The sequence below is a fragment of the Rhinichthys klamathensis genome, unplaced genomic scaffold (assembly GCF_029890125.1).
Source record: "Rhinichthys klamathensis goyatoka isolate OS25496 unplaced genomic scaffold, OSU_Roscu_1.1 h1tg000223l_1, whole genome shotgun sequence".
Lineage (NCBI taxonomy): Eukaryota > Metazoa > Chordata > Actinopteri > Cypriniformes > Leuciscidae > Rhinichthys > Rhinichthys klamathensis.
Window position 1 is genome coordinate 4,445,001 of NW_026606747.1, and position 21,940 is coordinate 4,466,940.

Sequence of the window (21,940 nt, forward strand, 5' to 3'; positions counted from 1 at the left end):
TGTGTGATGTATGAGGAATGATGTGTAGGTGTGAGGGACTCTATCTACCGGTAAATGAAACACGTACAGCTCCCTTGCCAGTGCTGATTCCCCAACGCTGCCGTAGTTTACCCAGCCCCGCTCTACATACACACATGCACATCTCTCTGACGGCTGTGTGTGTGTGTGTGTGTGTGCTCAGGCTCTCCAGAAGTGATGGAGACTGTGATGGAGGAGGTGGAGCGCTTTGTGATGGGCCGCCTGTATGAGCAGCTCTTCTGCCCCGAGCACTCAGACGACGAGAAGAAGGACCTGGTCATCCGCAAGAGAATCAGGTGCGCTGGAGCCGTCCGGAGTTGGTTTTGGGGCTATTTTTATTTATTTATTTAAACATTTACTTAAGAATACAAAAGAGCCAGGGGTTCAGGGACAGCCAAAATGTGAAAAGTAAAGTTTAACACTGTTGTGTGTGTGTGTGTGTGTTTCAGGGCTTTGCACTGGGTGTCCATTGCGATGCTGTGTGTCCCATTGGACGAGCAGATCCCTAAAGTATCGGACAGTGTGGAGAGAGCCATAACAGGTACAGACGTTACACACTCACAGATTTAAGATGAAACTCGCTTTATAACACAGACTTTATAACATATAAATGGAATGCGTTTCCATTACAGATTTTACGCAAAACTTTTGCGATATTTTCGAAATGTCGATAAAAAACTATTGCGAATTGATGCTGTTTCCATTAACCGATGTCAAAAGTCATGGTGACGGATGTTGGTAGGTTTATGTATATCACAGCCGCCGCACTGGCCATTATTGTTAGTGGAAGGAGACGTGTGTGTGTGTTATCCAAGCATTAATGGCAAGGAAAGACCTTAAAACTGAGAGTGGCACATATGAGGAGTTTCTCCACTTGATAAATTGTGGCATTTCTTTGTTGTTTAGAATCCAGTATTCCTGTAATACTTTTGTCTTTTATGAGTTTAATGAAGAACTCGCTCTCGTCTTCTGTCCAAACACAGCTCGCCTTCTTTAAAGAGTGACCGCCTGTTACGTACGTCAGGTGACTGTAAATGCGGAAAAAAAGTTTCCATTGCAGTCTTGCGAAATATTCCTTTATCGAATTGCCTGAAAAACCACCTCAATGCGAGCGTGTAAACTTTTTTGTGATGTATAAGAGTTTTTGCGAAATTAACGTGTTTCCATTGGGCGTATTTCAATTTGCGCAATTTGAAGGGTAATGGAAACACACGGCTACTGACAGGCGACGCAAGGACACGGTCCGTAACACTGGTTAAAATAGCTGATTTCTGTGGATTTAAACATTGTTGGAAACATTTAGGAATATGTAAGTGCACAGGTCAACAAAATAACACTGTTCTAGAGGTGTTTGGATATTTAAATCTATCAATTTGTTGCACCCTAAAGAAAATCAGGATTCTTTGATGAATAGAAAGTCAAAAGAACAGCATTTATCTGAAATTTGTAACATTACACATAAAAGAAATAAAAAGAAATCGATACTTTTATTTAATCATACTAGGATTTCTGAAGGATCATGTGACACTGAAGACTCGAGTAATGATGCTGAAATTCAGCTTTGATGATCACAGGAATAAATGAAATGGAGACAGTTGTATGATGTTTTTGTGAACAGACCTGATCGACTTGGACTCGAGGAAGGTTCCCAAGGAGAAGCTGGCGTGCGTCACCCGGTGTAGTAAACTCATCCTGACGGCCGTCCAGGGCAGTGTGAAAGCTGCCGCCTCCGCGGACGACTTTCTGCCCGCGCTCGTCTACATCGTGCTGAAGGCCAACCCGCCCCGACTGCACTCCAACATCCAGTACATCACCCGCTACTGCAACCCCAGCCGCATCATGAGCGGAGAGGACGGCTACTACTTCACTAACCTGGTAAGAGTTCAAGTCAAGTCATCTTCATTTATATAGCGCTTTTATCAATGGAGATTGTTTCAAAGCAGCTTTACAGAGATAAACATACAATTTACGGTAACAGAGATTGTTTTGGCTTTATAGCGATTTTGAATAATGTTATTTCCGGCTAAAGTTGGTTTTGATTGATTCACTTCCAGCAAAATTATCATTTGTTACTACATTAGGGGCCACTAAGACGACGGCGTTCTCTCTAAACAGACTTTAAACGTGAACCTGTGACCTGATGGCACTCACATGCGCATTAAAAATTGATTCTATAGTTATATTCGTTTGAATATGTGTGCGCAGGTTTGTAATTTCCCTACAAACCATGCCTAAACAAACTACTTGTCTTGCCTATAAATTTGATACAGAATTTTATTTTATCACTTCGGGGTACGCGAACCGGATTTTCAACAACGCTTTATCTGTAGAGTGGGAAAGGGATCCTCCATAGGGAGAGTTCATAGATCGGTCATCACGCCACTAGAAGCACGTGTCGTCTAGCGGTGTTTGCTCCAGAATCACGCGTGTTGTTGAGGAGAGGTGTGTTTCTGTGATCATGCTGCAGTGCTGTGCCGTGGCGTTCATCGAGAAGCTCGACGCGCAGTCGCTGAACCTGAGCCAGGACGACTTTGAGCTCTACATGTCTGGTTCTGCGTCTCCATCGGGTCCCAGGGCCTCCTCGTCTGGCCACAGCTCACAGAACGGCTCCGCGAGCAGCACGAGCGCCCCGCCGGCAGGGGAACGCAGGCCGGAGGAGGCCGACCTCATCGAGTGGAGCGAAGGCCAGGAGCTGTCTGTAATGGGCATTTTGGACGCGGCTCCTGTCCGGACACACGCCTCTGCCTCCTCCACCATCGACTCGGACAACATCGGTGGCGATAGCCTTCCTCCTCCGCTGCAGCCGCAGAGGTTCGCCAGCTAGCGGACGCTCACGGGCCGCTCTCTCCCGCAGGTTAGTGTCTGGATCAACTTCTGAAGGGGGTCGGCTGGCGCGTGCGCTTTATATCTCACTCCAAAGTCAAAACGCCAGAATTTTACGTATAGTTTTATGACCTTTGCGATTTTTTGTGAGAAAAATATTACGTGACATTATAAAGTATTTATACATCAGGGTGGTTTGTGCTGTGCTGCATTTAATTTGTGTAAATATAAATATTGCAGTAATGAGAATGAGACTGAATAAATAACTGTTTAATGTTGTTTTGAAAATTATGTTACAATGCCAAAAAATCTTAACAGTCCCAAAAATAAGTTTAATTTCTTTATTATTTATATTTCTTCTCGTTTTGTTCATTCTGGGAATGTTTTGATTAGAGGTTCACTCTGATATAGATGTATAGATTCTCTTGTTTTTAAATTTATGATCACTTGTTGTAATTGAGTGTGAATTTAGACAGATGATTCATAAATGACCATCGTTTTTTGCACTGTTTTTAATGCTTTATGCAAGCCACTGAAGTATGAGAATACATAACTTATTAGAGTAGTATATGATTTATTTCCGTTTTTTATTTCAAGTTTCCTGGCCATTATTATTGCCGTTATTGGTCATTTGAACTGAGAGTGGAAAACGAGGACAGAACTGGTGTGGTTTAGGATTATACATCTGCCCTGTCACTCAAACCTGCTGTGATGTGATATTACTATGATCAGGGTTATGCTAGGATTGGTCACTGTGATCATGTGATATTTACTATGATCATGGTTATGCTAGGATTGATTGAACAATACTTCTGCTACAGGCAAAGCTTGAGTCCCAGGTGTGGTTTAATAGGCACCGGCTTTAATCAATATAACAAATTAATCTTTAACAAAGTACTTCTAAAAAATATATATATATATAATCAAATATTTATTTTCTGCATATTTAACTTTTAAGAAATGCTGTTACAGAATAAAAAACAAAACAAGTTTTATGATTTAAAGAGTTAAACAATTACTTATTTTAAAGCTACTTTTTGACCACTTGTTCTATGAAAAATATTGCTTATGCATGCAAAAGTTACATTTTTCTGTGGTATATGTAATGACCCATTGTGGAGAGATTGTAACCTCATTTATTTATCTAAATGATCTAGGTATGGAGCCAGAAATATGCTATTTAAAAATCACAAATAAAATGAGCTACTGAAGGAACAGAAAACACTGGTGTCTGATTTGATCTCCAGCCCTGTTTACACCAAGTATGTGTTTTGGTCAATAAATTCAAATGAAAGAGGGGCAACATGCTGAAAATGCTCCATTTCTCTCTCTTTCTGTTAATTTTGGTGGAGAACCTGTAATGACTGAACTTTAGATAAGTTTCACATGATCTTTCACCTCATTTTCATATCAGACAGATATGAATGTGCCTCTCCAGTTATTTATATTACTTCTCCAGTAATATTTAAAGCTGCACGTTCAAACCCTTGTTTTAGCGCAGTGGTTGATTGACAGCTCAGTAGGTGTCCGTCTGCTGCTGTTCAAACATAGTATACCACATAAATGTGTTATGTAACACGTGTTTACATTTAATGTAAGTTTCAAACACAGCCATATAGGTTTATGATTTAGTTGCTTCATATAAAGACAGCTTGGATCGTGCAGTTATCCGGCACCAGCTCACTGCGTGTCCTTCCTTATTTTTCAGATGTGTTCGCAACATCAAAGCATATATCAATATAAACGATATTGTCCACACTAGGAGGTTGTTTTGCCCGTGCAGCGATTCGCTCGATACACATGCATAGCGAAAATCGTGTACTAATACAGGCTTGATTCTTTACAAATGTGTGTGGTCTGTACTTCCAGCCCACTGCAGTGCCATCAAACAACATGACTTCAACTCGTGTGTGTGTGTGTGTGTGTGTGTGTGTGTGGTGGGTGGGGGTGATCAAGAGTGTGCAAACAAGGTTTTAATTCTAAATTGAAAATGGAGAACTCAAGGGAAGTTCCAGTTCCTTGTAAGTTATATAGGGACATGACAAGAAAACAGAAGAATCGTGGTGCTGTCTCATTGGTAATGTAAATGTCATCAGCAGCGAATCTAACTTAAAGTGACCGCTTCTTAGGTTTTCAACTTTATGAATTTGGTATTTTTACTTAGAAGAAAACGCACTTTGATGCCATTTGCAATTTCCACATTTATGCAATCTTTCCTTAATTACTCAGACCAAAACAAAACATCCTCCAAATGGAGGCATGAAATAACAAGGAATTTGCATTAAAGGACAAGTTCGGTATTTTACACTTAAAGCCCTGTTTTAAGATCGTTTCTGATGAAATAGAGCGGTTAAGATGGAAATTTGGACACATGCTGGTGTGGCCCGAGAAATTTCGGTTTCTATGGTTGCACACCCCCCACCTCCACAATGGTTGCATAGGTGCACTGGAACAATCCTTCATAAAACGCTTTAAACTTTAGTTTACAAAGACGTGAAACTCACCGAGTGGTCTGGGGTGTTCACTGATATGCTCACATAAAAATCGCTGCAAAAGATGCTTTCCAACAGGTTTTATCGTAGTTTTTGTCCAACTCCATTGACTTGACTTGGACAAAAACTTAAAGGTGAACTAAGTAACTTTTTTACCTTAACCGAACAGCGTTGGAGTCATTGTAATGTTTATATTACTGATTTCGTGTTGAATGGTGGTCGTCTCGCACCCCCTGGTGCCTGTGAGCCGCAAAACCACCCTTGCAACTTTGGGCCGGTGGGCCGTCGGCCTCAGTGTTAGGAAGTATCGTGTGATATCAGGTCTCGCGAGGTAACGAATTGCTTTACGGCAAAAAACAGATCTGATAAAATGAGCATCAAACAGAAATAACCCGGCACCGTATACATGTGGTGTTCGAGGCGCACATACAATACCGACAGTTAAACAGGGCGCGCGCAGCTCTTAAAGGGGCCACACCTTATTTCCACTCGTTACAGCGTCCATCCTACTGAACAGGTACCGGTGTACAGGGGGAGGGGATCCGGTCGTGAGTGCGAGCCATCTCTGCGTGTGTGCAATTCACGACAGTACAAGTACTCCACAGCGACTCTAGGGGTCACTGTTTGACAAAAAAACGGAATTCCTACTTAGTGCTGCTTTAAATGCCACTACATTTAAAAAAAAGAAGCTACAGAAAACAAAAAGCTTTTGTCTGTAGTCAAAAGCACAGCTTTTAAAACATTAAAAGTTTCTGAAGTGTACTAGCCTGGGAAAACCCAGACAACCTCCTGGCAAATTTAGATTTGCTTTGAAAGTTAGTCTGGCAAAGAGCTCATTCAAGCCCATTTCCAATCCGCCGAAATCGAGGCACCAATCAGAAGCGTTGGGGCGGGCCTTACACGATGACGACAGCGCTGGGATTTTGAAGCAGATTTTAGCCTACATTACAAAGATGGATGCCGCCATTGAACATCACTCGTTCGAATCAGCTATCACGTCTGTTTTAAGCGATTTGAACGTTTCCTTTTTGTTAAAAACTGAGCAAAAGGAGATGGTTCACATAGTGCTGACAATCCCAAATAGTGCATGAACAGCTTCTTACCTTTAAATTACCTTACTATTATCCCAGTGTTCATGAGGGCGAGTCCTTTCTTTCCGCAGAGTTGGCCACACTTGTCTATATTTCTCATGCGTTTATTGAACATGCTAAAAGCTATATTCCTTTGTTATACTGGCTTTTTTTCTTCCAAGACGATGGGTGCTCTTCAGATACCAGCCGCACCTTCAGTAATAAAATATACCGCCATACTGGCGTGTCACATTCAAAACCGTCCCGTAGCAACAGGGTCACTTTTATAAGGATGGGTCTGAGATTCAGTGCCGGGATATAAGAAAATATTTCTTATATTTCTCTTTTATGTTTTTACATAATTCATAACACAAAATTTGCAATATTAAGCATGTGTCAAATGTTTAATACAAGATAAGTTGAACACTCCCCAGTTGGTGATTGTGCCTGGGCAGGTCATTGTTGGCAAGTATGTAACACCCAGCTGCATGTAAAAGTTATGGAATACTATTGCATGAACAACACTTGACTCATCCTCCAACACATAAACTACACATTGGGAATTGAAACATGTTGCAAAAGAGGATGCTGAGCCATCCCAAAGCTCTAGAGAGTTGCCTTAAATATCCCATTAGGCTTTGGAACAGGACTTAAACTGAGGACGTGTCAAACACAAGAATCAAACTTCATGTCTGTCTTTGTGTTCAGAAAAGCATAATTTTAACTGAGGAAGTGAAGCCTTAATCAAAGTGATATTCCTTGCTTGATTTTATTATTAAGTGCTCAGAAACCCAACAACCCAAAGCCTACATTGTGATTTAAGTTTCATACAATATATTACATATGATTTGATGTAACAGTTTATGTTTATGCTGTTGAATCTGTGAGTAATGAACTGTTTATGAAACGATGCCTCCTTTGAAAATGTTGAGTGGAATAATCAATATACCCTGTCTTAGAGGCTCATTGATATGTAACTATTTAAAAAGAAGCTGAAATGGCACGTGATGATGTCATTCAGTCAAACCTTTCGTTGTCAAAATGCCTGATCTCTGATCTGTAAATAAAGACAAAATAATTGACTAATTATCTCATTGAAAACAATTATTTTCTCATAAGAAAGTTTTAAGATATACTGAATGTCCTGAACTGTCTGTAAAGAGATCCACAGCGCTCTTAAAACACAAACTGTGCACAATTTGCTGGATAGCCTATGTATTTTGGGTGTTTTTCCCCAAAATGAGACATTTAATTTTAAAAATCAATTTAGCCTTTCTGGCGTGGTTAACACAATGGAATCAATAGTGTTGGCTGATGCTCATTTAAACAGTACACTTCTTTCTCTCTATGGTAACAACGCTAAATCTAATTCCTCCCATGTCCATATCATGTAATGTTCAGTTCAAGGTCTAGCCCTGGTTTATACATGGAGAGGGCGTTAGTCAGGGAAGAGCAAGAACCCAGAGAAGGTACTGTCATCCTCGCTGCTAGAGTAGACACCATTCCAGTCTCTTAGCGTCTCTACCCATACCTGGTCTCCGACATCTAGCTTCAGGATCACTAGATTGGATGCCTGGTCAATGTCTTGACCTTGTAGAGTGTCCCTCGAACGTACCTTACGCACGCCATTCACCACCAAAGAAGCACGAAGTGGCTTGTTTCTCACCGTGATCTGGTAGGAGAACACATAAACTCCTGAGTAGGTGCAGTTGAATTTGCTTGTGACAATGTCATAATGGTTTTCTCCGTTGTAGAAGATCTTGTCGAAGCGAACTGGAAATCCCGAAGGAGGAAAAGACTTGCTGGGATATAGGCCAACGCTGAAAGCAGAACGTACTCTCGATTCACTTTGACCCATAGCACCCTTCATTCCCTGTAGGCCTCTGTCTCCACGTTTCCCTTGGGGGCCGCGGTCACCCTTTATTCCCCTTAGACCTCTTATACCTTTGGTTCCTGTTGGCCCACGTGCTCCTGGCTCTCCCTTTGCTCCAGGAATTCCTGGTTCTCCACGTTCTCCGGCAATGCCTGGAGTTCCGTGCATGCCATGTTGCCCAGATGGACCAGGGTCTCCACGCACACCTGGTGGTCCAGGGTCACCTTGCTCACCTTTCTGGCCCCTGTCACCAAGTAACCCGCACTCTCCTCTATCCCCTTTTTCACCCTTTTCACCAGTCAAGCCTTGGGGTCCTGGTGGTCCATCTTTGCCTGGATCTCCCTGATCACCCTTTGACACATTCAGATTTGGATCTCCTTTTTCCCCTTTAGAACCTTTGAATCCTGTCAGTCCAGCTGCACCCTTCTCACCTTTAATACCCATCTCACCTGTTGAGTAAAAACATTGATTTCTTATATTCATGTTGTTTGGTCCAACATTTATATTTCCATGGATAATTATGTTCACCTTTCATTCCAGCCTTTCCCTGGTTGCCTGGAGATCCTGTGAGTCCTATGTTTCCTTGATCACCTTTCTCTCCTGTTGCATTGCAATAGGACTGCAATGTTATATCTGATGACTGAATAAGGATAATTTATGTAATCTACTGCTCAAGTACTTACCTTTATCCCCTTTAGATCCTGAAATGCCCTTTGGCCCTATTTGACCTGGTAGACCTTTAGGTCCAGGTGTTCCCTTTTCCCCAGGTGTGCCTACAATACACAATTAAACAAAATTACAGATCCCAGGTTTCCCCCCACCACATCTATAGTAAACAACACGCTAGTTAGTTTCATGTATAAAGGGATGACTTGATACATGTGTGTAGGGACGACTTGACTTGGCTGACCTGGAAGTCCTATGTCTCCCTTGAACCCTTGTGGGCCTTTCTCTGGAGGGCAGCACTCACAGAAGTTGAAGTAGCATTCATTATAGTCTAGCGTGTAATTGTCTTTCGCTGCAGTGGGAGATACAGTGGTGTCTGTAGGGTAGTCTATATAGCTGTCTGCAGGAACTGTTGTGCTCTCTGTGATGTATGCAGGGAAGCGCTCTCTTGGTTTGGTGTGGTCCACAATCCGTGCTGTGACTGTAGGCTTGGCTGCATATACAGTAGTTTGGACCACCTCTCTAGGGGGTTTCTTGGTGTACTGGTACTTTGGCCTCTGAGTGGGCTTGAATGTGTCACACGAGGGTGTAAAGGTCAGTGCTATTCCTATTAAGAAGAAAGTGTGTACACAGAGCATCCCCATTTTCTATCTGTAGAGAAAGAAGAGAAATGTAAATAATCACAGAATCATATGTTGGGTCTAATTGGACCAAACATCACCTTGTAATTTGTTAAACTTTAATTAAAAAAGGTGGTAAAAGAAAGGGAGCACACAATTGATTAATTTCAATCACCATTAGATTACATGCTAAACAAGTAATTCAGGGACATCACAACTGTATTGACAAGAAAGAGAGAAAGCCACTCTTAAAAAAAGCCAAAACTTAAAAAACAAACCAAATCATTGATCAACTTGTGTACGGAGCCCAATTCAGATATGGCAACACGTCACTCACATTAAAACTCAATGGCGCTTACGTCATGGTGTCTTAATGTTAAGTCAAGTGATGCGCTAAAACCAATGAGGTTTAATGTTACTGGCATATCACCAAACTTGATTTTGACTGTATACATGAGTTGGTCAATGTTTTGATTCAATTTGAGAGTGAAGAAGTTATTAAATTTTACTCTGTTCATCATATAAAGTTATTGTATTGCTTCAGAACACTGGAGTAGTTTGGATCAACTGGAGTTGTTTGAATCCCTTTTTAACGCTATCTTTATGCCCATTTTGACTTTCACTGCATGAACAAAAGCTTAAACATTCTTCAAATTTCTTCTTTTGTATTCCACAGGAGAGAGAAAGTCATACAAGTTTGGATCAACATGAACCTGCATTTTACTTTTGGGTGAACTATCACTTATATAACAAGTAGAGGTGGGCATAGATTAATTTTTTTAATCTAGATTAATCTAGATTAATATTGAAATTAATCTAGATTAATCTAGATTAAAATGGCTCATTTGAATTCTCCCGAAGGCATTCAGAATATGTGTGCTACCCAAATAATGACTAAAAGTAAGTCTTTGAGAATAGTTTGCCTCGCGTAGGGATGTGCATTTCTGCCAAAAATGCCATTCGACAATCGAGGAGCAAAAGTCGAATATCGTAAAAAAAAACAAAAAAAAACGCAATGACAGAAAGGGAGGCCAATTTCATCTTTAGCAATTTGTCATCAAACAAACTGTTTATTAATTGAACAAGTAACATGTTTTCGTCCTTTTTTTTAACATAGTAGGCTAATTGGAAGAAGAAAAAACAATACGCAGGACAGTCCGTTTTTGCATCGCCAATGCTCGTTAGATCAAAAAATAATGTCATCATATGTCATAAGAATTTTATGTGAACCTGCCTTGTTACTGCAATAGCCTCATTTTTAAACAAATTAGTTTCAATCAATGTAAACTATTCGTGTGATTATGCCACTGCGCAATACACGCGCAATACACACACAATGTATTACCTGAATGAAATGAAATCGAATGTATCGTCCTGTGGAATCATTCATTCACAGACAGCTTACGAAGATGTTCAACTAATAAAGATCTTCATCGCTGGCAAAAATATGATGCATTTGCAGATTTGCATTCACTAGACTAGACTGTAGATCGGCCACTTCATCCAACGCTCTTGATGCTCTTAAATCTTCCTGTTTCGACTCCGAGTGTGAATTGAAAGCACTTCAGACGATTCAGTGCGCGAGGAACTGAACAGATCAACTGATTCGCGAACCGATTTAGACAGATCATCTGACAACTTGTTTGATGAAGTCTTTGAACAGAATCGACTCAAAAGAGTGATTCATTTGTAAATGAGCATCGCTCATGCCCATACAAAGGACACAGCGCGCTTGGAATAAACTCATTTAACAACGTATTGCATTAAAATAAAGTAACGAGAGGAACGTCGCCCAACGTAACAAAGTAAAAGTAAACCTTGTGTCCCTGACAGGAAAATACCCTACTGCGCGATCTGTGACAGTAGGCGCGGCGTCATACTACGCATTAGAATTGCGATAACGGCCCAGCACTAATAACAAGTCATCTGAAAACAACATTAGGCCTAAACGGAAACTGTACACCTAATTTTAGTATGCAGACCATCCCTATTGTACTTAAAGTCCCCCTGTAGTCAATCATTTTATCCCTTAAAACTTATCTTTGATCACCAAAATGGCATATCTAAGCGTTTTCCTTGAAAAAAATTCTTCATGCCTTAAAATAGCTTGAATGTAACTCTTCACCCTTGCCTCATATAGGCTGCGTTTACACTTGGCATTAACATGCGATCAGCGTGATCCGATCAAGCAGATCGGATCATAAGCCAATCAGGACACGGTGCGTTTACACCTGTTCACATCAAGTGGCTTCTGTATCTGGATAACTGATCGGATCTCGCATTCCCGCGGAAAAAAAAGAAAAGAAAAAAAAGGATGGCTCTGGTTCAAAGTCGACCTGAAGTGATGGGTTTTCTTTTAAAAACAGTTTTCAGTCGGGGGACATTTTACAAGTCTCGCAAAATGAGGAGGATGGCTGCAAGTACCGTATTTTCCGCACTATACGGCGCACCGGATTATAAGGCGCACCTTCAATGAATGACCTATTTTAGAAAATTTTTCATATATAGGGCGCACCGGATTATAAGGCGCATAAGATACTGCAGTCAAACGTTTGACTGGGTTTGCGTTATGCATCCACTAGATATCAACAAATGTCAACAAAACAGTCAGATAAAGTCAAACTTTATTAAGCGTTCTGACAACTCCGTTCACTCCCATGGTAACGTTGTTCAAACGTTAAAGGAAAACTCCGGTCAATTTTAACATTGAGCTCACTTTTTTGTAAATTTGGAGTGCTGTCAGTACAGATAACAACGACAAAAACCGGTGTTGCCTACACCGTGTTATCCTCTTTTTAAAATTTGCACCCTGTTGACTTAAACGGGGAAAGTTTTAAACCTGCTTTTAGCCTCTTAACAACCTTAATGTGTCATTACAAGTGCACAACCATGTGAGTGAACACGGTGAATCTGACTGCAGTAAATGTGAAAGATATGAATAAAAATGATGTTTATTCAGCCAGCTCACATACCCGTATTTTCTTCCTGTTTTCGGTCGAAGTCCACAGTAGGCGATTGTCGAGTGCGCGCGCGATCATTGGTAACTAAGCAACAGTGGAGACTCAGACTGTCAGCCGATGACGGTGCTGTGTGGTGTGCTGAGAATATCAGCTCAAATGGATAGTTCGGATAGTTCATCCGAATCAGATGTTGAACACACGGAGGAGGTTTGATCGCGCGCGCGCGAACTCGACAATCAACTACTGTGGACTTCGGCCGAAAACAGGAAGTAAATACGGGTATGTGAGCCGGCTGAATAAAGAGATTATTCCTGCCTTCGTGAAAGCTCGGATCACAGGAGACTGATATATCAGCCCAGGCATCCACGATCCACTGGCAGATAGTGGCGTAAGTCGCCCGGCGCTGTCTCCCCGTCTTGGTGAACGTGTGTGCACCATCCATATATAAGGCGCTCCGCATTATAAGGCGCACTGTCGTTTTTTGAGAAAATTAAAGGCTTTTAAGTGCGCCTTATAGTGCGGAAAATACGGTACTAATAATGTGGATAGATGCCGTAATGGAAACGGTACAGAGAAACGTATCCGAGAACGTTGCCAGCTGTGGTGGGAAAAATGCGCGTTCTTTCTTTGAGGCAAACATTTCAGTATATTTGCGATGTACTTCGCACTCGACTGTATCGCAAAAGCACACAGCTACGAGCAGCAATTCCTGTGGAGAACAGAGTTTCTGTGGCCCTGTATTGGTTTGCTACAGGTGACTGCTTCCGCACACTTGCTCATCTCTTCAGTCTCAGCAAAGCTGTAGTTTGGCAATGCGCTATAATCGCTATAATGATTATAATTAATCACTGAATAATGACAGTGGGGGGGTTTGTGTGACGTCCACCTGTAAATGCAGACACGATGGCTGGATTGCGTTTACATTACACTGAGATCCGATCACAATGCGTCCTCGACTACCTCTGAACCTGGACACGCTGATCAGATAACATTCCCATTAGAAGCGCTTTTACACTTGTCTTTTCAATGTGTATGTGGACAACATCCGGATACAGGTCGCATGTTAATGCCAAGTGTAAACGCAGCCTTAGTATACACGGTTCTATGAATTTGCAGATGAGCCCCGCCTCCACTCACTCACTCAGCTCAGAGATCCACTGGTTGACGATCACACGTTGATCTGATTGGTTACAAGGTCGTTTGTGACGTCAGAAACACCAGCGATTTCAAACCGTGTTTTTGAGACTGTCTTTGGTTCACTGCAGTTTTAAGGAGGAAATATTGAGCAATGCTGTCGACTTATGAATTTGCACATTGTTTGTCTTAAAGCGTTTTTAAAACACCACATACACACATAAACAACATTAAAAGCTGGATTTTCACCACAGACCACTTTAACTGAAACTTAAAATTCCAAAACCTAACCTAGAAAAAGTAGGTTACATATCTGCGACGTAGTATGTGTGTTGTCACGGTGACATTATATGATCAAACGTGAGAAGAACATTTTTCAGAATTTCTCCTTTTATGCTCAGAAAAAGAAAAATGATCACACTGCTTTAGACCAATACCAAGGTGAGCAAATAGTGACCGAATTTTAATGTTTGCGTGAATTATGTCGTTAAAAAAGCAATATGTTTTCATATCTTGGATATTAAAATATTCAAAATGGCCATATGTGATTTTGCATTTTTTAAATAAATAATTTGTGAAAAAATACATATAATATTAATACATTCCATTATTTTATAAGAGAGAGCCACAATGAAATACACAATGTGAGCATATCTCCCCCCTAATATTTAAAAACATCTGCTAAATTTATAAATTTAAATGTTTTGCATTATAATTCATCTTCTTTGTTGCGGTCACAATTCTAGCCTGCTGACTGTACCCTAGAATATCAAAATCCTCAAAAGTTGTGTAGGAAACTCAGAAGTGAAGACCAGGAGACTCTGTTGTATCTTTATTGATATTGGTTGATTCTTAACTGGGAACACAAGCTGCAGTCATCACTTCTAAGGCTGTGTGTAAAGTCCACACCTTTAAGGACTCCCCACCAAATGCATATAAAATACAATGTACAGCTCTTTTATTCAGACTTGATGACTGCAGCTACCAAACAGCTCGTGTTCTTCTCGATAAAGAGTTCTGCTGGAGATACAACCGAGTCTCCTGGTCTTTCGCTTCTGAGTTTTCTACAGAGGGTAGATCCTTTTACTCTCTGGCTCTGGGATTGCCTTTCTAGCATTGTCCGAGACACACTCTCTCAGTTTTAATCTAGACTCTAGACCAGAGATAGTCAACACTGATCCTGGAAGGCTTCCGTCCTAGAGTTCATCTCTAACCCCAGTCAAACAAACCTCAGCCAGCTAATCAAGGAGTTTCTTGAAAATAAATGCACACTGTAAAAAGTGAACGTGTGCAGTTGTTGCTTTAAGGAGGTTTTTCTACCTGATTCTACTTACAAATTCTGATTTTGTTGTTGTAACCTATTTCAATCAGTTTGGTGTAACATAAAACAAGGGAATGCTGTTTTAACTTAATTGAGTTATTGACCCAACATACTATTTCCATTAAAGGATGGATTAGGAGAGTACATTTAGGGATTAAGTGTTATTGTATGTGTTTTTCAGTAAAGGGAAAGATAGTTTATGTTAATGTTTAATGTTCAGTTGGACATTTAGAGGAGTTTCTGTTACTGAATATTGTGGTTACCATTGTGGTTGGGACTACACTGATTTCTTTTGAATAAACTCATTTTAGGTGTGTGTAAAAATGTCTTAATTAATTACCCTTATTTAATTGAATGTGTGTTGCATCAAGGTGGTAAAGGACTTTCATCATATAAAACAAAAAAGATGATATCAAACTTAAGTAATTTTACCTTGCTGGAGAAATCAGGTTATATCTACTGACAGTTATGCTTCAGTAAAACCTTGTTTTTAAGGTTGGTTGAATTCAGTTATAATCAGTAATCTTAAATCATTTATTTTATTCCAACAAAACCAGTTATTGTAGATGTTACCACATGAAGTACATTGTCTACCCCTGGTCTAGACTAAAGAGTAAATACTCTTTTGTTTAGTCAAGTATACACCTACTCTCATTCTTCAGTTCACAGTTATGCTGCGTTAGTCAGTCAGGTCTGCTCAGAACGGAAACCAATCTCCTACTGGTTTAAGATTAAACGGAATATAATAACCTATTATTGGCCACAGTGTGTACTTGCGTTTATATACCTTTCACTCTCTGACAAATCCTTGATCAATATCATTAAATCCATATGCAGTGTTGAGCAGGTGGCCAAGAGAAGAGAGTAAGAGTGTGAGATCTGTAGCAGTTTTTATAAGACTATCTAGCACATTGCTACAGTGGCCACGTTTCTTTATGTCTATAGTGTGTGGCGCTTTTGTGACATAGAATACTGGACCCCATGAATCAAGCCTTCTAACCAATTGCAAACAGGGATAGAAAAAAATACTAGTCTTTCAGCTGGACGGCTGGACTCGGGGGCAACGTGACACATGATCCAGGGAGAATTTCTTCTGCAACTCTCTGGCACTAATGGATGGACAGGTGCCAAGCACACAGCTTTCATAGATATATATAACAACACCTTAAAGGCTGATTTATCAAACCTGCTACTTGGATCAAAACTTGTCATGTTTTTAGTCTTTGTAACGGAATAGTTTGTGACTATTACAGGTGGTGTTTGATTCTAGATTTCTGAAGCATTCATTGAGTCCAGAACCTGCCAGCTTAATATAACAGACTCAGTCAGGAAATCAGAGTCTCATTCCAATCTGTTTGGTGTCAATCCAAAAAAGCTTTTGTCCAAAAGAGCACCGATAATCTCAGGAGCTCACTTCAGCATCAACTGTTTTCTGATGGGAAATGGCTTATCCATTGAAGCTGCTTTTGAGGTAAAATGAAGGCTACTGGCACCCAGCGACCATGACAAGCTTAGTTCTGGGAATGTGTGTGTGATGTGTTAGGGGTCGTTTGTGTTAGAGACGGCTTTTTAAAACTTAACACTTAAAAAACGAGGCTCTCACACGCAAGATGCTGCGTCAAAGACGTCAGTCCAGCGGATGGTTACATATAAAAACAGTGTAGCAGAAAAACACTTCTAGCGTGAACTTAGTTGTGCAATGCTTAAAGTGGCTATATAAGAATTTTCGGTAACGCTTTAGATTACAGCCCGGAAAGTACTGTGTAATTAAGAGGAATTTACAGAGTAACTTTCGGTAATTATAGTGTACCTATAAAGTACTTGCATGTAAGTATAAGGGAACAATATGTAAAGTTTGGGGAATAAAGGGGTAACAACCAGGAGAATTAAAAAAATATTTATACTGTAAGTATTATAGAACTAAGGGGTACTTATTCTACTATTATGATACAACAATCTTACATTTGGGAGCAATTTAGCGAGAACACACACTGCGTACCTTTTTGTAATAATTGTGTACCAATACATACTGTATAGGCTTTTTTTTAAATTACAGGGTACATATCTATGCATTTATACTTTTATTTATTTATTTTTTTGATAGCAAAAGTGCAGATGTTTAAGTTTGGGCTAACATGTTTCAAGGCAAGAAAAGCTAAGACTATTGCAATTTTTTTAAATACTGGGAAATATATCTTGTTTCATGTGGTTACAGGGTAAGTGTTGCTTGTATAATAAATAAAGGTTTCCGAGTCAGCGATATAAGATTGTGTATGCATTTTTATTGTACTTACCCAGTAACTACATGGAACAAGAGGGTAACAAGCTACATGAAACAAGAGTATCTTTCCCCAATATTTAAGCAAAAGTTGCAATAGTTTTCGTGTTCAGTGCACTTTTGTTAAAAAGATTACATTTTAAAAATTACAGGGTACATATCTATGCATTTATAAAGCCTATACAGTATGTACTGGTTCACCATTATTTCAAAAAGGTACGCAGTATATGTTCTTGCTAAATTCATCACAAATGTAAGATTGTTATATCATAATAGTAGAATAAGTACCCCTTAGTTCTATAATACTTACAGTATAAATAATTTTTTTATTCTCCTGGTTGTTACCCCTTTATTCCCCAAACTTAAGATATTGTTCCCTTATACTTATATTGTAAGTACATTATAGGTACACTATAATTACCGAAGTTTACGCTGTAAAATTGCTTTAATTACGCAGTACTTTCCGGGCTGTAATCTAAAGCGTTACCGAATTTTCATGTATTAATCACTTTTTTTCTTGCCAATGTGTGAACAGTTGTAATGATACCGACGTCCTAGGTTGTCTATGAAAGCCTGTAGACTGATTTTTATGTAAAGGACCTGGGCCGGTTGTGCTGAGAAAATCAAAAGGACAAGGAGATGAAACAAATGCTTATACAATGTTCAGGATAACAATGAAAGAGCCGCTCTGTGCTGTAATGTCTATGTGTCATGCAAAGAAAAGGGATTAATTCAAACTATAGTCTCACATAGCCAGGTCAATATAGTCTATAGTCTCAAGTATACTTTATAATCAAACTAATATACAGGTTCATTTGAATGACCTCATCTGTCGACATGATGCCGATGAATCGCAGAGCTGGTGCAAACATATCCACATCACTGTGATCAGTTGCTTTCTGAACTACTGCTTTCTCACCGCTGTCATTTTTGTTATGTGTTTATTTTGTTGTTGAGAGGAAAGCGCGCAGCACATATTTACATGGGCGGCGTCTGGATGTTCGTTAACCGTATAGCTGCAAATGTATTTCCAAATTCTTTTTACTTCTAAACGAAGAAGGAAAAGAGCCTCGCCGTGAGTATATCTTGGCCTTGAATCACGGTCAGCCTCTTATACGTTACGTGTGTACGAGGAATAAGTTGCTGGCTGGCTGCAGTTCACTTAACAGCCACCGGTGTCGCTAATAACAAGGGTTTCTGAACTCTACATATAGCACCTTTAATATAGAGTGGTGCCAAAAAAGTATATATATGGACATTTCAAAATGTCTGGATGTCTTTGCACTATATAACAAAATATAAATGCTAGTGTCATTTATTGTAAAGAGCAAAAACACATTCATGTACTTTTTGGAGCTGCTGTACACCTCTGTCATAATTACCCAAGAACCTCTGAGATAAACAAAGCTGAAAAAAGGCATAAAGGACATTCAGTCTCTCTTATGTTTCAGACTGGAGCATAGGATATAGAGTAAGTTATGCAGACCACAGCAAGGCAAGAGGCCGATACCCATCTGAAACGTGAGAGGAAGGGCTGCTTCAGGAGGGTAATACTCCACCTTGACCTGCTGGTGTCACTCCACCATTCAACACAAACCCAACCATAGTGCTCACTTTACCCCAACCCATGCAAAGAGAGGCTCTGCTGAACACAGGCCCTTGTGCCGCCAACCCCCCATTACTGAAAACCCTTATGGGAGCGAGACAGGGTAAACCATAGGACACGGAGCCCGTATCACAATACAACCCCAGAGCCCCTAGTGCACTACTCCACAATCAAGAGCAACAGAGCGGACAGAAATAGATGGTTTTGAGTTCAAATGATCCTTAGATCGAGAGGTTTAAAATTGCAAATAAAGAGACGGACATTCATTTTATCAAGGCATCATGTCATGAATGCATAGTATCTGTAAAGCATGTTTGCTCCTGTTTAAGGGGATCTGAAGAGCATGGAGGATTGAGTGTCACCTGAGCTGGAGGTGTCTTTGGTAACGGTTAAGGCTGTGCTCTACTGGTAAGCCTTTAATGGAGATCACTATGACCTTGTCAGCAATAGAGAGGCTTTTGGACCATTCACCCTTTTTGCGTTTTTTCTCTTCAAATTCCCAAGACAGACTGGAAGACTTTTTGATTCACAGGGTTATGTAAAAAGCAGGGTAAATTTAACAACAATGGACAAAAAGAAAGACAATAAAGAACTGAACAAAAGAGCTTTTTTTTCTTTCTTTTTTTGCTTCTCTTTAGATCATTTTAACTAGTCCCGTGATAAATGATATATAAAATGATAATGCAAATATTGCATGTACTCTTTAATAAATATAAAGTCATAAAAGCAACTTCAATAATTACCTGCCTAAATATCACTCATTTTAAAGAAAGAATTCAGAATGCCCTAGTTAAACACATGATAAAATTACATGTATGTAAAACACCCAAAAAAATCATGCAAATGACATTTTGGCTGCAGCTCTTGGAAAGGGACCTTTTCAATCTCCTTAGGTCAGCAGACTTCACATTTTTGACATTTTGCTAAAAAGTTTAGAAATGCACCTAGAGCTAAATTAGGTAGATATACAGTAGTATAATACACATTATATATAGCAGACCTGCAGTACGTGATCAGAGTTTATCTTTTAAAATGCATTTTAATTTAAAAGTTAAATAAAAATAAGGATAATACATAACTGTAGGAAGCTGAAATGTGACTTTTGCTCTACATCACCACTGCATCCTCAGACAGAGCTGAGATCAAGTCAATGAAAGGCATCAGTAAATGTGTTTACCAGACAGCAGGCTTGTCTCGTGTCCTGTGGCTTCAGTTGTCTCCTTCCGATTGAGCTCAAAACACTGGAGACGTAGAGAGCATGGAGATGCAGATCTGTGTCTGTTTGTCTCTAGCTCACGTATACACACAGATTTTAGGCTCGAGCAAGGGGTGTGTACTACTGTTCTGGCCCAGTGCTTCACAGTTGCAGTCACCCAGACTGAACCTGAACAAAGTGCCGGGCAGTGGTGTTACCAGAACTGACCCAGAAACCTGACCCAGGCCCACAGAACACTGTGCACTCTATTCACCTGCTCGTCCTTCCCATTCCCTCCCATTTCCTCCCTTTTTCCATTCATTCTCATGTAGGGCTCAGACATTTAATCTAGTACTATGGGGGATAATAACAGTTTTGTATCCTTTCATTTGAAAAAGTTCCATCTGAACTGTGGGGAAATTATATTTTCACACATCAGGCACAAAGGGCCGTCACCAATGTATGGAAGCTTGTTTCTGCCACCGAATAAAACATTTTAAAAGATAATTGTGACTTTTTATCTCACAATTGCAAGTTTATATCTAGCAATTCTGACTTTATATCTCGCAATTCTGAATTGCGAGATGTAAACTCCCAATTGTGAGATAAAAAGTCGCAATTATCTTTTAAAATGTTTTATTTTACACCAAGCTTTGACACCACTGCTCCCCCTCAACATTGTGTTTTTCAAAGGCCGTTTCTGAAAACATCCCAGTTCTTGCATGGCCAGCATACTCACCGGACACGCATACTCACCCATTGAGCATGTTTGGGATGCTCTAGATCGGCGTATACAACAGCGTGTTCCAGTTATCCAGCAACTTCGCACAGCCATTGAAGAGGAAGAGTAAAACTGCACATTTTAGAGTGGCCTTTTATTGTGGCCAGCCTAAGGCACACCTGTGCAATAATCATACTGTCTAATCAGCATCTTGTTATGCCACACCTGTGAGGTCGATGTATTATCTCGGCAAAGGAGAAGTGCTCACTAACACAAAAATACTGTGAACAATATTTGAGAAAAATAGGCCTTTTGTGTACATAGAAAAAGTCTTAGATCTTTGAGTTCAGCTCATGAAAAATGGGGGCAAAAACAAAAAAGTTGCGTTTATAATTTTGTTCAGTGTATTTTGAAGGTCACTACATTAAGATTTCTCAATCTTCTTTAGTATCCTTTCAAGTAATATGTATGATGTAAGTGTACACTTCCTGGACAGTATTTCAGATAGTTTAGTGTACTTACAAGTATATATTTGATTGGCTTGACTGGATGTCTGTTTTATTAACTCACTGGCGGATTCTTTCGGAATTCTAGGTTCCATTAGAAAAGTGAAAAGAGCAAGGGTTGCATTATTAATTCACCAGCTAAACCATATTTCATTTATATAAATTACTGTAAGCAGTGGAAATTAAAAACAATTTTGAACTACCCTTACAAAAAATGAGTATACTTATTTTACTTATTAAATAAGTTCATTTTATAAAGTATACTTCAGTAAAGTTCAAGTATATTTTTAAGTATACTAAATCAATGTACTAATAGTAAACTTGTAAGTGTACTATTTCAATACTACTTGTCTCACAAGACTGAAGATGATGAAGACGAAGGTACACAGGATCCGATATGAAGTGATTTAATAATACAATAAACTCAGGAACTGAAAGAAAGTGTTACAGACTTTAAGGTTAACACACACAACATGCAAACATCAACCGTCAACTGAAGACTGAACACAAAGGAAGTAAATACACAGAGGTAACAAACTAAATGATGTGCAGCTGTGGTGGAAGATTAGTAGAACAGATGAGTGGCGGGAAACAAAGACAAAGAAACACGTAACTGATGAAAACAAACTCAAAGTCCATGAAAGTGAAACTAAAGAT

The 21,940-nt window shown here is 39.8% G+C and overlaps 2 protein-coding genes across 2 annotated transcripts in view; one reads left to right on the forward strand and one right to left on the reverse strand.

The window, feature by feature from the left end:
• Nucleotides 1-2,958, forward strand: part of rabgef1l (RAB guanine nucleotide exchange factor (GEF) 1, like) — a 9,414-nt gene extending 6,456 nt beyond the window's left edge. Inside the window, exons 6-9 of the mRNA XM_056264690.1 lie at nucleotides 182-314; nucleotides 468-559; nucleotides 1,637-1,893; nucleotides 2,486-2,958. Coding sequence (XP_056120665.1) covers nucleotides 182-314; nucleotides 468-559; nucleotides 1,637-1,893; nucleotides 2,486-2,842 — 839 coding nt within the window. The 3' untranslated portion in view covers nucleotides 2,843-2,958. The remainder of the gene's footprint in view (nucleotides 1-181; nucleotides 315-467; nucleotides 560-1,636; nucleotides 1,894-2,485) is intronic.
• Nucleotides 2,959-7,672: 4,714 nt separating this feature from the next.
• Nucleotides 7,673-20,296, reverse strand: otol1b (otolin 1b). Its single transcript, XM_056264613.1, has 5 exons — nucleotides 20,039-20,296; nucleotides 9,187-9,593; nucleotides 8,960-9,049; nucleotides 8,805-8,876; nucleotides 7,673-8,725 (listed from the first exon to the last, which is right to left on the reverse strand). Exons 2-5 carry the CDS (start codon nucleotides 9,584-9,586, stop codon nucleotides 7,842-7,844), a joined length of 1,446 nt encoding a protein of 481 aa, XP_056120588.1. The 5' UTR covers nucleotides 9,587-9,593; nucleotides 20,039-20,296; the 3' UTR covers nucleotides 7,673-7,841.
• Between the last annotated feature and the right edge of the window lie 1,644 nt (nucleotides 20,297-21,940).

What these genes read in the sequence shown, in the direction of transcription:
- otol1b (XM_056264613.1), bottom strand. Translation starts at nt 9,586, where the DNA reads ATGGGGATGCTCTGTGTACACACTTTCTTCTTAATAGGAATAGCACTG. An exon ending in GGGAGACATAGGACTTCCAG is followed by an intron (nt 9,050 to 9,186) that starts GTCAGCCAAGTC and finishes TGTGTATTGTAG; the next exon opens with GCACACCTGGGGAAAAGGGA. An exon ending in AGGATCTAAAGGGGATAAAG is followed by an intron (nt 8,877 to 8,959) that starts GTAAGTACTTGA and finishes GCAATGCAACAG; the next exon opens with GAGAGAAAGGTGATCAAGGA.